The sequence below is a fragment of the Rhinoraja longicauda genome, chromosome 11, assembly GCF_053455715.1.
Source record: "Rhinoraja longicauda isolate Sanriku21f chromosome 11, sRhiLon1.1, whole genome shotgun sequence".
Lineage (NCBI taxonomy): Eukaryota > Metazoa > Chordata > Chondrichthyes > Rajiformes > Arhynchobatidae > Rhinoraja > Rhinoraja longicauda.
The window spans coordinates 25,582,251-25,599,756 of NC_135963.1; the positions used below are offsets into that span (position 1 = coordinate 25,582,251).

At 43.0% G+C, this 17,506-nt stretch overlaps 1 protein-coding gene across 1 annotated transcript in view; it reads right to left on the reverse strand.

The window, feature by feature from the left end:
- Positions 1-17,143, reverse strand: part of pomgnt1 (protein O-linked mannose N-acetylglucosaminyltransferase 1 (beta 1,2-)) — a 38,426-nt gene extending 21,283 nt beyond the window's left edge. Inside the window, exons 1-8 of the mRNA XM_078408497.1 lie at positions 16,866-17,143; positions 11,532-11,634; positions 9,802-9,917; positions 7,075-7,140; positions 5,514-5,627; positions 2,513-2,630; positions 2,134-2,232; positions 1,000-1,127 (exon numbers count right to left, since the gene is read on the reverse strand). Coding sequence (XP_078264623.1) covers positions 1,000-1,127; positions 2,134-2,232; positions 2,513-2,630; positions 5,514-5,627; positions 7,075-7,140; positions 9,802-9,917; positions 11,532-11,634; positions 16,866-17,135 — 1,014 coding nt within the window. The 5' untranslated portion in view covers positions 17,136-17,143. The remainder of the gene's footprint in view (positions 1-999; positions 1,128-2,133; positions 2,233-2,512; positions 2,631-5,513; positions 5,628-7,074; positions 7,141-9,801; positions 9,918-11,531; positions 11,635-16,865) is intronic.
- Positions 17,144-17,506: the final 363 nt, after the last annotated feature.

Sequence of the window (17,506 nt, forward strand, 5' to 3'; positions counted from 1 at the left end):
TTCATGATTCATGCCTAAAACAATGATATATCGTTCAGCTGTGGGAGATATCACTAAAACCACAAAAGGTAAAGACATCAGAAGGTAAAAGAAAAGACAAGGATAAAAGTTTTTCTCAGTCTGATTAAATGCATCCTTAGGCCTTGGAGAAAGCGACGGAAGAAATTGCAGAAACAGTAGAAACATGGAATTGTGGATGCTGAAGATAGACACAAAGTGCTGGAGTAACTCAGCGGGTCAGGCAGCATCTCTGGAGAAAAAGGATGGGTGATGTTTCAAACATTTAACTAAAAACTAGAGGGCACATGCTTAAGGTAAGAAGGGAAATATTTAAGAGGGACTTAAGAAGTAACGTTTCCACTCAGAGGGTTGACCCTATCTGGAATGAACATGCCATAGAAAGCTTTAGAAGCAGATACAATTACAATTCTCAAAAGACATTTGGACAGAAATATATATATCTATATATATATATATATATACACATGAAGGAACCTGGGGGATACCATCCTAATGCAGGTAAGTGGAACTAACTCAGAATGCCAACTAATGCATGTACAAGTTGGGTCAAAGCAGTATGGCTAGCATTATTTCCACGCTGTATAACTCTATGACTCAAAGTCATTTTGACGATTCACCAATCCTACACAGCGTCTCATGAGCACTTTTCTTCCTTGTTTTCAGATTAATTTCTTTTTCAGTTTTAAATGATGAAAATCCATTAGCAAAATAATTAGTTGATGCACATTGATGGGAATGTTCTGGAGCACAGGATGGAATCAATGGCAAGAATGGTCGCACGTACTCAACCAAAAGTCAAGATCGACAGTTCAGAATTTATTTATTTTTGAATCACTAAACAGCATAATAAATTGACTTCATATTGCCATCACTGCTATCTTATCAAGCCCATTATAACAGATGAGCCACTTGAAATCAATTGATTGAAAATATTGAAAGCCGTGATAAAACAGTTCAAGGGGAAAAAGAGAAACTTACAGGTTCGGGGTTAAATTCAATAGGTGCTGGATCCTTACAGCTGCAGATGCTCCCATATCCTTCCACCTTGCTGCAAAACGTCTTCCTCCTCCGATTGGCATCCGTGTCTGCCCAGTGGCACTCGGCATCTGGACAAGAAATGCAAACGTTTTGCAGATACTTTTGTGGCTCCTCACAAAGAAATAGTTTGGATAATTTCTCATTTTGTTTCAACCACATACTCCAAACCAAGTTGGGATCATTTCATGTCCAGGTGCAGCTGTAGAATACCTTAAAACATCTTCTAAAAGTAAAGGATTTTAAGGCAAGTTTCATGTTTTCTTGTAATCTTTTCTAGGAACAGAAATGGGCCTCAGAGGATCGAAAACTAAAGGGCACATGCTTACGGTGAGAGGGGAAAGATTTGAGAGAGACCTCAGGGTAACTTTTTCACTCAAGGATCTAAGCTATAGGGAGAGGTTGAGCAGTCTAGGACTTTATTCCTTGGAGCACAGGAGGCTGAGGGATGATCTTATAGCGGTATATAAAATCATGAGGGGAATAGATAATGTGATGCACATATCACTTTTCCTCAGGGTAAGGGGATCAAGAACTTTAAGGCATAGGTTTAAGGCGAGTGGGGAAAAATTTAATAGGAATCTGAAAGACTACTTTACACAGAGAGGGTGGGGGATATATGGAACCAGCTGGCTTTGAAAGTAGCTGAGGCAGGTTAAGATTTAAAATACATTTGGTCAGCTACATGGATAGGAAATGTTTAGAGAGAGAGATATATAAGCCAATGAAGGCAAATGGAACTAGCATTGATGGGGCACCTTAGTTGGTCATTGGATGAGTGGGGCCGAAGAGCTTGTTTCCATGCGGTATGGCTCTATGCATAACTTGGCGATAAAACTAGATTGAACTCAACCTAGCTTAGACATCAGCTATGATGGTACATGGCTTGTCAGTTTTGTGTCTCAATTAGTTTCATTTTTCCAAAAATTGAAAGTCATACTTGCAGCTTCACCATACATTTATTTAAATTTGCATAAAGATAGTGTTTAATGAGAATAGAAGTTGCAGATAATATGCTTCAGTGCTTACATTAAATTGCATAACATTTAAAAAGGAAAGGAGATACTAAAATGTCACCTTCAGTTGAGGTTAACTGAACTTCAGTCTTCAATAAAACTGGATCACCCCAAGTGGCCAAGGCAGGAGACTTGGAATGTTTTTCACCATACACTTGACCTGAAAATAAAACTGAAGAGTCAGATTTCAGATAAATTACAGCTTCACATCCTTCTTTATTGCACTTGTTAACTGCCAAAATGTACAAAGCTCCCACATCTCTATTATTAACGTCAAGCCAGAAACAGGATGTTTCTAATTCCTAGCACAGGGCAGTGATATTACAATTTCTTACCACCTTAAAAGAAAATATTGTCTATTTTGCCATGTTTGATTCTTCAAGTAAAACAATGGAAATGGTCTTACATTGTATTCACATACGAGTATGTATACACTATACCTGCTTTCTTTACCACAAAAGTCCACATGTCTCGCCAACTGAGTGATGAAGCAATTTGACTACCGAGGCCTTTAAGCAGATTTTTGGCAGAGTCTTTCAGATGGAAAGATCCCTCATCCTGAACAGTAAAATAAAAGAGAGAACACAGGTCATTCTTTCCCCATACAAGTTCAATGGCATGGCAAGTAAAAGTATCTTAACTTTGTAAAAACGTGGTTTATGAAATCATACTATATTTGAAAATAATCTACTACAAGCGTAACAGAATGTTTAAGGTATAGTCTATATTAAATGTCAAATCCAGTACAATTTCAGAGGGAAGAAGTGGAGAATGCAAATCCACCCACTGATGTCATTGTGACTTTAGTTGCTTAAATTTTCAACTGATTTCAAGAAAGCTATAGATGAAACCAGAAGACAACAATTTTCCATTGTTTTTTTATTCTGCCAAAAACCAAGTTATTTACAGAAAATGACCATACTCAATTTAAAATGCAAAATCTGTTGAGATATCATTTTCTTTTTCCTCATTTCCACCTCCCGAACAGTTTCCCCAGAAGCTTATTAATAGGTCAACTGCTTATTGCATAAACCTATACACAGTTTTATCCTCCAGAAATGTTGCCGGACCTGCTGAGTTTTATTGGGCATGTTTTGTGACTCTTCATGCAACCTGGGCATTTGGCCAAAAAAATTCTTCCCTTCCTACCAAACTTGAATTTAAACACAAGCAAGGGCAATGATGTTCTTGAACTGCATTGTCCTACAGATATTTAGCAGTTCTTTCTACCCCCTATAATTTGGATTTAACTGCTTGGATGTTTAATATCCAATTGCCTGGCATAAAGACAAAGACATTGAATGTTAAACCAAGCATTAAAGGAAATCAGTGGTGATATGTAAACAAAATTTAAAAAAACAAGTACAATCTTCAATCACAATTATACTAAAGTTCCATTCATGGCACCCGATTCAAACTGACAAATGAAGTTTAAGTTTCTCTACACAGATCATGTTATATTATCGTGTAGCCCCCTCTGCTGGATATCCTTGTCCACATAACATAGATAATGCTGCAGAAGAGCAGATAGTGTTGCTGACTCGCAATTAAAGCTACGCAAGTTGGATCCTGACTTTGGCTGCTGTCCATGAGGAGTTTGCATAACTGGGTTCTCCAGTGCCTGCCCACATTCCAAAGAGGTGTTGATTGGGAGGTTTATTGGATCTGATACAGTGCCAGAGTTGTTGCGCATACGAGAGAATAGCTTGCAGGGTGGGGGATATGGATTAATGGATAGCTCTGTCAGCCAGTTTAGGCTTAAAGGACCAAATGGCCTCATGTCATGAGAAAATATGTATAAATTAGGTACAAATTGAAATGTATTAATATGAAAGGTATTTATTATTTATTTTAAGTGTCCATTTTTCTATCAGAGTCATATAGAGCATGAAATAAGGCCTTTTGGCTCAACTTGTCCATGCCGATCAAGATAACCCATCTGAGCTGGTCACATTTGCCCGCATATAGCCCATATTCCTTTAAACTGTTCCTATCCATATACATCCAACCTTTTAAATGCTGTTATTTAAATCTATTTCAATTTGCGTTTTAATGTCATTGATTATCACGTATTTAGAAATAATCAAAGAGGCTTCGTACAGCATGAGCTAACAAATGGCTCTGGACTGGTCTGGAGTGTCCAGTTGGAGTGGCCAGCGGATCCAACATATCATCCACCAACATTTCCGTCACCTACAACGGGACCCCACCACTGGCCATATCTTCCCATCCCCTCCCCTCTCTGCGTTCCGCAGAGACCGTTCCCTCCATAACTCCCTGGTCCACTCGTCCCTTCCTACCCAAACCACCCCAATCCCGGGCACTTTCCCCGGCAACCGCACGAGATGCAACACCTGTCCCTTTACCTCCCCTCTCAACTCCATCCAAGGACCCAAACAGTCTTTCCAAGAGAGACAAAGGTTCACCTGCACCTCCTCCAACCTCATCTATTGCATCCGCTGCTCTAGATGTCAACTTATTTACATCGGCGAAACGAGGCGCAGGCTCGGCGATCGCTTCGCTGAGCACCTGCGCTCGGTCCGCATTAACCAAACTGATCTCCCGGTGGCCGAGCACTTCAACTCCTCCTCCCATTCCCAGTCTGACCTTTCTGTCATGGGCCTCCTCCAGTGCCATAGTGAGGCCCACCGAAAATTGGAGGAACAGCACCTCATATTTCGACTGGGCAGTTTGCAGCCCAGTGGTATGAACATCGACTTCTCCAACTTTAGATAGTTCCTCTGTCCATCCCTTCCCCTCCTCCTTCCCAGATCTCCCTCTATCTTCCTGTCTCCACCTATATCCTTCCTTTGTCCTGCCCCCCTGACATCAGTCTGAAGAAGGGTCTCGACCCGAAACGTCACCCATTCCTTCTCTCCCGAGATGCTGCCTGACCTGCTGAGTTACTCCAGCATTTTGTGAATAAATCGATTTGTACCAGCATCTGCAGTTATTTTCTTATACAGCATAGACCAGCCTCTCTGACCTATTCCTGCCTCTGGTTCCTGTGTATTCCCCATCTTGCACTACAGCCATGACAGTCAGCTCTGCAGACCACTTTATCATGGAAGGCTATAAAAGATCAATGCAGCAATAAAGAGAGCTGGGTGGCTGTTGCTGAACAGGAGGCATGGCTCAAAATGCTGGATATAAACTGAAAATCTAGTTTTGAAAAAAATGAGCACATTATCCTCAAGTTTCTCGGGTTGAAAAACTGATGGCAAGTAGAAAATGTGGTTAGAGAAGTATGATTTGTTACAAATATAGATAGTCATTCTACTCTAACAAGAATAGATTTGTCACATTAACATCCCAGAAGCAGGTCCCAGTAATTCAATTAGAAGTTGGACTTCCCTTCCAAACAAAATCAAAATGCAAAGGCCAAACATACAAAAAGGTTCTAGTCTCCCAAATGTATCTCTGGAGAAAGACTATACTGACCTTGATAGTGAACAGAAGGATTCTCCCACGAGACACCATATTCAAAAACAGGATCATAGCTTCATCTTCATGGGGTGAGTAGGTATCAAACACTCGTTTGGCCATTACGTGGCCCTGTTTAAAGCAGCAAACATTTGGCATCGTTAGTATCCTTAGTAACCACTAAAAAGCTGCTTCTTAATATTTCAAAGACAGCAAGACAAAAATATTGAAAATCATCTACAACTATTACTACCCACTTTTCACATTATAGCAACTAAGTGCACAACATATCCATTTGGCGTAAAGGCTAGATTAGTAAATATTATAAAGGTCTAAAAGTGAAAATGACAATGGGAGGCATTTCCCTGCGTGTGAAGAAAGTGGTTTCATAGTAGTCTGAAGAAGGGCCCCCAATGCAAAACAGCACTCATCCACATCCTCCAGAGATGCTGCCTGACCCAATGAGTTACTCCAACACTTTGTGTTTCATTCGTGAAAGGTAAGGAGCCTTCAGTCCTTTTTGTATGATACTTAAAACTATTTATTTTCCAAGTTCTTATATAACAATTACAGCACGGAAACATGAAATATGATTTTTCAGTTGTGTGGGCAAAATAATATTTAGTCTCATAACCAAACCTAGAATTCTAACATAAAATGCTGAAAACAAAAGCCTGACTTACCCATACTCAGGATCTTTAGAAACAACATCCCCAATTCCTACATTATAATCCTTGGGCACGTCGTGCCTCAACAACACCACACAACGGCATTGAGATGGAGTCCACAACAATGACTCCAGACCCAGCAAAGTCTGATGTTTCTTTGGTGTCCACTGACTTTAGTTCTTTAACGTTTCACTCAGTCAATTGTCACATTGAAGTCAAAGGCAAATATTCTCATCCAACCTGTGGAATTAAGGCCTTTGGTACATGTTTTAACAGAGCTTCAATCAGCTCTTTCCATTACTTTGATGACCGTTGACAAATCTGTGCTGTAACTACCGAGACTGAATTTATCCTGCGCTTCATGAAGAGCACATACCTGGGCAACGTTCCAGTCAAGACCATCTCAGTACACCACGACACTCTACCAACCTAATTTACAGCTAAAAAACAGGATTCCTTGTGCTGATTAATATGATGTCTCGATCGCAGTCCAGTTGGATGGCAACAATGTGCCTTACCAGGACTGCACAAGATTTGATCTGTCTACCCAATACACCCAGCACAAATAATTAATGCAATCACCAGTGTACTGTTCAATGTGCAAAAACCATAAGCTATTCTAAAACATGTGTACGTGATTTGCATAGACATCTAGAAGCAAACTGGCATCTGTAATGTGAAGCAAAAACTGGTGTGGAGTCATGTTTGTATCGATAATTATCTTGACTATAGTTCCTCACTGAACAATGACTGGAAACAGTAATTTTTAATCATTTAATTTTAAACAGACCCACAGCTCTATAATTTACATTATCCCAGCAAAATGAAAAAGTCCAAGCCATACTTGCAGTTTATTTGGTATGGCTGTAGGTTTGTGGGAAGTTTCAGTGCTCATGTGCCTGACTACTTACTGAAGCTTGATTCAGAACAATAACGTGTATTCCTCGACTCTGCTCTTTGACTTCATCTTCAAGAACCTACAAAGGCAGAATGAAAGTATATCAGGCACAGCTTTTAATAAACATTGCTTAACTGACCGTGGAGTTAAGACATTCCAGCATCTGCATGAACACGAATGTTTGCTCTTTGTACTGACTCCATGGCAAACACTCGCCAATATTTCCTACTCATTTGACATGTTAATAATTGAATTTAACACTTTTTTCAGGGTAAGTGCATATTTTACTTCAAAATAAAATATTTGTTATTGCACAAAACAGATAATATGCAGCAAGTTTTATTATAAAACTTCACTTATATTCAACCAAATGCTGGTTCCATCGCTGAATTTAAGATAATAGATACATCAAACTGCTGCTGCCGATTGTTCAAATCCCTCCCTGTAATCGCCCAACAAATACTGTTGCATACTTATTGCTGCCATACTAAAATCAAGATGGAAAGAAGATTGTCCAAGACAACGTGCTAAATCAATGATTATAACTTATTTCTGGACAAGACTGTAGTGTATATAATGGTAACTGTAACCTTAAAAATTAAATCAGAAAGAGTGTGTAAACCAGTCGTCAGATTAAATTTATAAAATTATTCTTGTTTGTCTAATTTAAAAGATATTTTATTTTCTAAGGGGAGAGCAGTGTAGTGTACATAATGGTAACTGTAACTTTAAGAACTAAGTACTAGAATGGTATGATTTGTGTCATATGATATATTCATTATCGTATCAGTCTCGTGCGAGTATGCACAGTGTACATATGTGCGAGTATGCACAGTGTACTTTTGTAAAATAAAGAAGACACACTGGCAACAGCATGTACTGAAAACCTGTGCTTTGTTTCTATCTACATGCTAAAGCCATAATATCTTACAACGACCAATACAACAGCATTGTTTCTCTCTTCAAAAGCAAAACACCCACCAACTAGGAGTTCAGATAATTACATTCAAGTGGAAAGCTGGAGAGGATGGTATATTAAATGGACCTTGAGTATTTTGTTAATATAAACCAGTAATTTTCAGCATTTGTGACAACATTGGATCTGGTAGCACGGTGCAATATAGGCACTCACCATTGCCTAGCCCTTATTTACTTGCTTGGCAACTGAAATTCTGGTTTTATGCCTTTTCCTAACTGCCAACCCATCAGGTCTGCAATAATGTTGAAGCCAAACAAATGGAACTTTTCGTGTAAATAACTTCCGAGTGGGGTCCAAACCCGAGAAATCGATCATCCGCTTCCCTCCTCTTGCTACCTGACCTACTGAGTTCCTCAAGAAGTTTATTGCAAACAAAATTCCTACATAATTTCAGCAAAGTTGTTGCACAGGTGCTTAACCATGGGGCAGGGAAGACAGAATAGGACATTAGGTTCAAAGAAGGGCAGAGGGAAGGAAGAGAGGGAGAAAAAATCTTCCATGGTTCTTCACCATGGTCATAAAAATGCACATGGCAGCCTAATGCCAAGCCAGTCAGTTGAACCTTTGTGGTTCAATTGCCTGCGAACACAATGTCAGAGCTCATAGGAATAATAGATAGAAAGAAGGAACTCCAGCCAATGATTTACACGTTTCCATGCTGTATCTCTAAACTAAACTCAATGGATCGGGCAGCGGCACCAAAGAACACGGATAGGTGACATTTCAGGTTGGGACCCTTCTTCAGACTGAAGAAGAATCCCGACCCGAAATGACACCAATCAATGAAATCCCACTAACTGAAAATAAGTCTGTAACTTCAAGAAATTAGGACATTCAAAAAAAATTCAGAACTTATAACCACAAGGTCACTCACATAAAATTCACCCTTCCAAAGTTGCAAGGACACAATCATACAAATGTGAATAAAACAAATTTATTTCCTGCTGTGCAAAATTAAAGACAATGCATAACTATCTGAGGCAGATACTGTGAACTCAACTACTCTTTGACCTGGCTTACTGTTGCTTTAATCTATCCTGGATCGACAGAAAGCTACCCATCTTTTTACTTGTTCCTTTATGTGCTGATTTCCACCAAGTGCTACTAGATTGGATTAGTTCCTAGGGGCAAATATCACCAGCAATTTGTTCCGGCCAACCACGCAGATGTCATGGCCAAGAAAACAATCCAATGCTTCCATTGCCTCAGAAGACTAAGGAAATTTGGCATGTCTCCAATTACTCTTACCAATTTCCACAGATGCATCATCGAAAGCTTCTATCAGGATGCATTACAACTTGGTTTGGCAACTGCTCTGCCCAACATGGCAAAAAATTGCAGCCAGTTGTGAATACAGCATAGCCCATCGCACACATCAGCCTCCCCCACCAACAATTCATGCTGCCTCAGGAAAGCAGACAACATTAAAAAAGGGCTGCTTACATCCTGGCCATTTCCTTACTGTTGAATGGACCTCTCATAAGCCACTGAGAGGTCCTGGTCTGCCAATCTACCTTGTTGTAACACTTACACTTTTATAAAATCTGTACGTATTCTGTAGCTGTGACTATTCTGCATTCTGTATATGTTTCCATTTGCACTGTGTACTTGCATATGGTCTGATTGTATTCATGTATAGTATGATTTTCCTGGATAGTATACAAAACAAATCACTGTATCAATAATAAACCATTGCCAATGTTAGAACCGGTATTAGATTATGACAAATTAACTGAAATTAAATAGTGGGAATGCACTTACTGTGGTTCCATCAACAGCAACATAGACTTTCGACCTGCTGGAATACACTTCAATGTCCAGAACCTTCCGGCCATGTGAAGGCCTACGAGCAGTTTCCATGTTAGGCATTGCATCATCTGCCACAAAAACAAGACAAATCTGTGAAAAACACCCATGGAGCCATGCTGATAAACAAGGGAGCTGGAAGAACTGTTATATTAAACAGGTGCAAAGATGTCAGAAGATAGTCACACTCAGCTCCACTACCCATCCGTAACAAGTAAATTATGCTGTGAAACTAGGCAGTTCTATGCACCAAAGATAGACACAAAAAGCTGGAGTAACATGGTGCATAATGCAACTTTTCAGTTAAAAAAAAGTATTCACGCCAAATGCGCATACTATTATTTCCAACAGTCTGTAGTTCTTGGTCTACATGTACAATGTCAGGCCTATCATGAGTATATTCTGCTAGTTAAAGAAAGGAGATTAAAGAGAAATACTTTTTATAACAAAGAAAATTTTGTTTTATTTTGTTTTTTCTATTTTGCTTTTTCCTTACACATCCCAATTCTCTTGGTATTGAATAAAAGAACAATCAATGGTCATAAAATGTATGACAAAGTTATGAAGAAAGAGTTTCATTTAAAACTGCACATACCTAATTTCATTGAAGATACACTTGCTCCAGTGGTCTTCAACAACAAATCACAACGGTCCATGTCCCCTACACCCATTACCCTTCCCCCCCATCTCCCCTCCCCCTCCACTCCCCTCCCCCTCCACTCCCCTCCCCCTCCACTCCCCTCCCCCTCCACTCCCCTCCCCCTCCACTCCCCTCCCCCTCCACTCCCCTCCCCCTCCACTCCCCTCCCCCTCCACTCCCCTCCCCCTCCACTCCCCTCCCCCCTCCCCCAATCCCCTCCCATCCTCCGCTCCCCACTCCCCTCCCCACCCCATCCTCTGCCCCCCCACCCCCACTCCCCGACCCGCACTCCCCCCTCCCCTCCCCTTCCCCTCCTCCCCTTCCCCTGTCCCCCTCCCCCAACCCCCCCCCCCCCCCCCCATTCACCCACCCCATCCCCTCTCAACATTAACGGGCCTCATACTACCCGGCGAGGCCAGGCCAGGCGGGCGGCGAGGCCCGGCCCGGCGAACAGCAAGGCCCGTCCCGGCAAGCGACGAGGCCCGGCGAGCGGCGAGGTGAGGCCCGGCAAGGCCCGGCCCGGCGAGCGACGAGGCCTGGCCCGGCGAGCAGCGAGACGAGGCCGGGCAAGGCGAGCGGCGGTGCGAGCAGCGAGGCATGTTTTGTGGAAAAATGTGAGGCAAAATCGGAATGGTGGAAATTAAATATGAAAGCGGAAACTTTCCGCCAAATTCGGAAGGGTTGGGAAGTCTGCATATGTAACCCTTACCAAGTTCTATTCCTACTACTAAATAAAAATTCCAAAACAGGATTCAAAATGGCCACTCTGATCAGCTTCATCAAAAAATGTTTAGCAATTTGATTGATATTTAAGCAAATTTTCTGTATAAACCAGGACCATCTAATTTGCATTGTACATTAGAGTTCAAACAAAAATAAGTATTAGAGATTGCTCTCTCAATATTCAAAACGCTACATTTTACCTTCACCTCGCCTGAAAAAACTAACATCACACAATGTGGTATCCCCGACATAGATTGGCAACATACTAGAGCAGTTAACAACAAATAAAATAAAAAGTGTACATTTCTTCGCAAAGGCTTACCGTAGTTTTCTTCTAGTTCTTCCTCATTTGCTGCTCTTCTTGTATCCAAAATAAGTTTGAGGTTGACAATTATAGTCACAAGTAAAAACAGGAGTGCACCAATCTGGAAGACAGGAATGTATTTGTTCAATCTTGTGTTGATAAAAACATCAGAAAACAAACAAATGTCCTAAACATTAGCTCAAACAGATCAATAGGGAGATTTTATTTCAGAAAATAAATCAAACATATTTCATGGGTTGCTCTCAAAGCAAAAACATATACATGTAAATGGCTTGACTTTAAACTAGATACCTATGTTTTACAATTAATCTACACACTTTCGTTACATTTAACGCAATTAACGTTTGAAATCAATGCAAGGCTGCTTTCAGATAACAAAATTTATGCAGCTTTGACCCTTATAGCACCACAGTTCACTCACTATAGCTTCACTGCTTGCTTTATGCCACTATAAGCCTAAATAACTGCGACAATATGTACTGAACAAAAAAATGTCAGGTGCTTATCAGACATCCAAAACCACCAAAATCAAATAGAATTTAAATGTAAGAGCACACGGTGATATTATAGGTAAATCAGCTTGCATCGTGATAATAGAAAATATTAAAAACCAGCCTGCTATAAATGTGCAGGCAAGATCAACCAACTCCTGAAAGAAATCCTCACCTCCAGTTATGTCTCCCTCTCCAGGTTTCAAGCCCATGGCACCAAAGGCCACGTAGTGGACGGTGGCATTAATATGGATGGGTATTTAATGGTCACAATGGACATGTAACTCTGTAAAGTCACTGGTCAACCCATGTAGCCGTAAAGGGGTTCCACACACAGCTACAAGAGTAAAATCAACTATCAAGAGAAATGGGGCTGTGGAACACAACATGAAATAAGGATAAAGGGCTATTCCCTTCCCAGTCCTGCACAGGAACACCTAGGCCAGGTTGTTCATGGACTATAGCTCGGCATTCAACATCATCATCCCCTCCAAATTCATCATCAAGCTCGCAGGACTGGGCCTCTGTACCTCCCATTGTACCTAGATCCTTCCACATCGGCAGAACTCAGAGTAAATTGGTGGCAACATCTCTTCCTGACTGACCATCAACACAGGCCCACCGCAAGGTTGCGTGCTTATCCCCTGCTCTACTCTCGTTACACCCATGTCTTTGTGAGCATGGCAAAGCACATCTCCAATGCCACTTATAAATTCGCCAATGACACCACTGTGGTTAGCCGAATCATAGATAGTTATGTTGGTATACAAGAGAGATAGAAAACCTGGTTGCGTGATGCCACAACAACAACCTCTCATTCAACATCAACAAGACCAGACCTCCCAACATTTGATTTTACAAATTCAGAATTTTGATTTCCAAAATTCAGAATTTTACATCAAAATTCATAATATGGCACGTAATGCAATTTTTCAGCAAAAAAAAGTATGCACGCCAAATGCGCGTACGCGTTGCGCTACATTCACGTGTGAAAAACAACTATTATTTCCAACAGTTTGTAGTTCTTGGACTACATGTAAAATGTCAGGCCTATCATGAATATATTCTGCCATTATAGAAAGGTTATTGAACAGAAATACTTTTTACAACAAAGAAAAAATTGTTTTGTTAGTTTTTTTCTATTTTGCTTTTTCTTTACATATCCCAATTCTCTTGGTATTGAATAAAAGAACAATGGTCATAAAATGTATGACTAAGTTATGAAGAAAGAGTTTCATTTAAAAAACTGCACATACCTAATTTAACTGAAGACATACTTGCTCCAGTGGTCTTCAACAGCAAATCACAACTGTCCAAGTCCCCCCCAACCTTACTCCCCCCCCCCATCCCCACTCCCCACACCCCCTACTCTCCCCCACCCCTCCCCACTACTCCCCCTCATCCCCCCCCTACTCCCCCCCACCCCTCCTGCCTACTCCCCCCCACCCCTCCTGCCTACTCCCCACCCCTCCCCATCTCCCCCCACCCCTCCCCCTACCCCTCCCCCCTACTCCCCCCACCCCTCCCCTACTCCCCCCACCCCTCTCACCCCTCCCCCTACTCCCCCCACCCCTCCCCCTACTCCCCCCACCCCTCCCCTCCCCTTACTCCCCCCACCCCTCCCCCTACTCCCCCCACCCTACTCCCCCCACCCCTCCCCTCTACTTCACCCACCCCTCCCCTACCCCCCTTCTCCCCAAATCTACTCCCCCACCCTCCTCCCCACTCCCCTCCCTTCCTCCACCCTCCTGGGCCCAGCACATAAATTAATCACAAAGGTGGCGTGCCAGTCCGTCCACTTTCTTAGAAGTTTAAAAAGTTTTGGTTTGTCACTGAATAATCTGACAATGTTTTACAGTTGTACTGCAGAAAGTATACTGATGGTGTGCACCATGGCCTAGTATATCAATCCCAAATCACAGGGACGCAATCGTGGACACATTGGTGATCATTTTCCAATGTTCAATAGATTCAGGATCAGTTCCTGTGGATTGGAGGGTAGCTAATGTTATCCCACTTTTCAAGAAAGGAGCGAGAGAGAAAACGGGGAATTAGCCTGACATCGGTGGCGGGGAAGATGCTGGAGTCAATTATTAAAGACGAAATTGCAGAGCATTTGGATAGCGGTAACAGGATCGTTCCGAGTCAGCATGGATTTACGAAGGGGAAATCATGCTTGACTAATCTTCTGGACCTTTTGAGGATGTGACAAGTAAAATGGATGAAGGAGAGCCAGTGGATTAGGATATCTAGAGTTTCAGAAAGCCTTTGATAAGGTACCACACGGGAGGTTGGTGAACAAAATTAGAGCACATGGTATTGACATGGATAGAGAATTGGTTGGCAGACAGGAAGCAAAGAGTAGGAATAAACAGGTCCTTTTCAGAATGGCAGGCAGTGGAGAGTGGGGTGCCACAAGGCTCGGTGCTGGAGCCGCAACTATTTACAATGTATATTAATGATTTGGATGATGGAAGTAGAAGTAACACTAGCACGTTTGTGGATGACACCAAGCTGGGTGGCAGTGTGAACTGCGAAGAGGATGTTAGGAAGTTGCAGAGTGACTTGGACAGGTTGAGTGAGTGGGCAGATGCATGGCAGGTGCAGTATAATGTAGATAAATGTGAGGTTATCCACTTTGGCGGCAAAAATAAGGAGGCAGATTATTATCTCAATGTTGTCAGATTAGGTAAAGGAGAAGTGCAACAAGACCTTGATGTACACCAGTCACTGAAAGTAAGCATGCAAGTACAGCAGGCAGTGAAGAAAGCTAATGGCATGTTGGCCTTCATAACAAGAGGATTTGAGTACAGGAGCAAAGAAGTCCTTCTGCAGTTGTATAAGGCCCTGGTGAGTTCACATCTGGAGTATTGTGTGCAGTTTTGGTCTCCTAATTTGAGGAAGGACGTCCTTGCTATTGAGGTAGTGCAGCGTAGGTTCACAAGGTTAATCCCTGGGATGGAGGGACTATCATTTGAGGAAAGATTGGAAAGACTAGGCTTGCATTCACTGGAGTTTAGAAGGATGAGAGGGGATCTTATAGAGACGTATAAAATTATAAAAGGACTAGACAAGCTAGATGCAGGAAAAATGTTCCCAATGTTGGGGGAGTCCAGAACCAGGGGACACAGTCTAAGAATAAAGGGGAGCCCATTTAAAACTGAGGTGAGAAGAAACTTTTTCACCCAGAGAGTTGTGGATTTGTGGAATTCTCTGCCACAGAAGGCAGTGGAGGCCAATTCACTGGATGAATTTAAAAGAAAGCTAGATAGAGCTCTCGGGGCTAGTGGAATCAAGGGATATGGGGAAAAGGTAAGCCCAGGTTACTCATTGTAGATGATCAGCCATGATCACAATGAATGGTGGTCCTGGCTCGAAGGGCCAGGTGGCCTCCTCCTGCACCTATTCTCTATGTTCTATGTTTCTAAGGGGTGACAGAGGTCAGTGGACTCTGCCCTGTCTATCACGGGCACAACTCTTCACAACATCCAAAGCATCTTCATGAGGCACTGCCTTAAGGAGATGGTATTTATCATCAAGGATCCACATCATCTGGGCAAGGGCCTTTTTCTCACTGCTAATGTCAGGCAGGAGGTACTGAAACACCACGCCACCAGGTTCAGGAACAGCTGTTTTCCTACACACTATCAGTTTTTTGAACTGATCTGCACAACTCTAATCCTGACTATCCTGCGGTCTAGGCTTAAGCTCGGGGTGACCGCGCTTTTGCGTTTGCAGCTCCTACACTGTGGAACAGCATCCCTCTCCCCATCAGAACCGCCCCCTCCATCCACTCCTTCAAGTCCAGGCTCAAAACCTATTTCTACTCCCTAGCGTTTGAGGCCCTCTGAGGGGGCGCTGTGAACTGTTTATGTAGATGCTGTTATGTTTGTGTGCCATTGTATGTTCTTTCTTGGTACCTGAACTGATGTACAGCACTTTGGTCAACGTGGGTTGTTTTTAAATGTGCTATACAAATAAAATTGACTTGACTTGACTTGACTAATCCTACCGTGGTAATAGAGTACCACATACCACCTCTTGCACTACCATGGGCTTGTTTTTAATAATTGTACTTTGCACCAATGTCTTGCGTTTTTGCAATCGTTTTCTTTTCACAGGCTTGCAGAATTTTTATATTATTTATGTTGTTGTATAGTTGTCCGAGCAAGGAATCGGTGATCCTGCTGCAAGCAAAGTTTTGACTATGCCTGTACATCACTTGTGCATATGGCAATAAACTCAACCAGACTTTGTAGCTATGTGATGAGTGAAAGTCAACAGCACAGAAACAGGCTCTTGGCTGTCACTTCTATGCAAGCATCAAGGACTGATTCATACCAATCCTGTCAGCCAACAGTTGGTCATGGCTTTTTACACCTTGGCAATGCTGGTTATTTCTTAGATGTTGTGAGTCATAAGTTCCAGGAACAGAATTGGACCATTCGGCCCATCAAATCTGGCTGATCTATCATTCCCTCTCAACCCCATTCTCCTACCTTCACCCAATAACCCCTGACACACTTATGAATCACGAATCTGTCAATCTCCGCCTTAAACTGAGTCATAACCTACTCGGTACATTGAGGTGTCTACTCTGCCGAGGCGGGTCATGCAGGTATGGAAGGCGGCTCAGGTTTTCCGTCCTTCTCCCCGTGCCCCCTCATCTCCTCCTTCTCTCCCCCACCTCCCCCTTGCTTCCAACCCTCCTCTCCCCTCTCCTCTCTGCTCCACTGCTCCTCCTCCTCCGCCCCATACTCCTTCTCCTCCCCGCCAGGTCCCTGTGTGCTTCTCCCGGGGCCGCTGGGCAGCTAGACCCCGGGCCCGGGGCCTCCCTCACCTGGCACAGCCTCCTGACCGACCGCTGCCCTCTCAGCCTGTACTTCCAGGCGATGAACCAGCTCCTGTGCCGCCGCGGGACGAACGGCTTGGCCCGAGGGTTGGGCTTCCACTCGTCCATCGGAGGCGAGCTGCTGCTGCCGCTGTCCGCTGCGGCCTTCACTCGCCACCATAGATGACCATCCCGGGGACCAGGCGACTCCCCGAGCCGGACTCCAGCTGCAGGCCCGGGCCTGGGCCTGGATCCCTGCTGCCAGCCCACCCCGCACATTCACTTCCGGGTCCTGTCCGGGCCGCCATCTTCTGCTGTCGGTAACTAGGCAACGGGCTTTATCTATTTGTGGGAAGGAACTGCAGACGCTGGTTTGCACTGAAGATAGACACAAAATGCTGCAGTAACCCCGCGGGACAGGCAGCGTCGCTGGACAGACAGAAGGAATTGGTGACTATTCAGGTCGTCCCTTCTTCAGACTGAAAGTCAGGGGCGAGTGAGTTTAGAGATATGGGAGGGTGAGGTGTGAAAACAACTCACAACTCAACGGTATGAATCGAAGGTATTTATTCACAAAATGCTGGAGTAACTCAGCAGGTCAGGCAGCATCTGGGGAGAGAAGGAATGGGTGACGTTTCGGGTCGAGACCC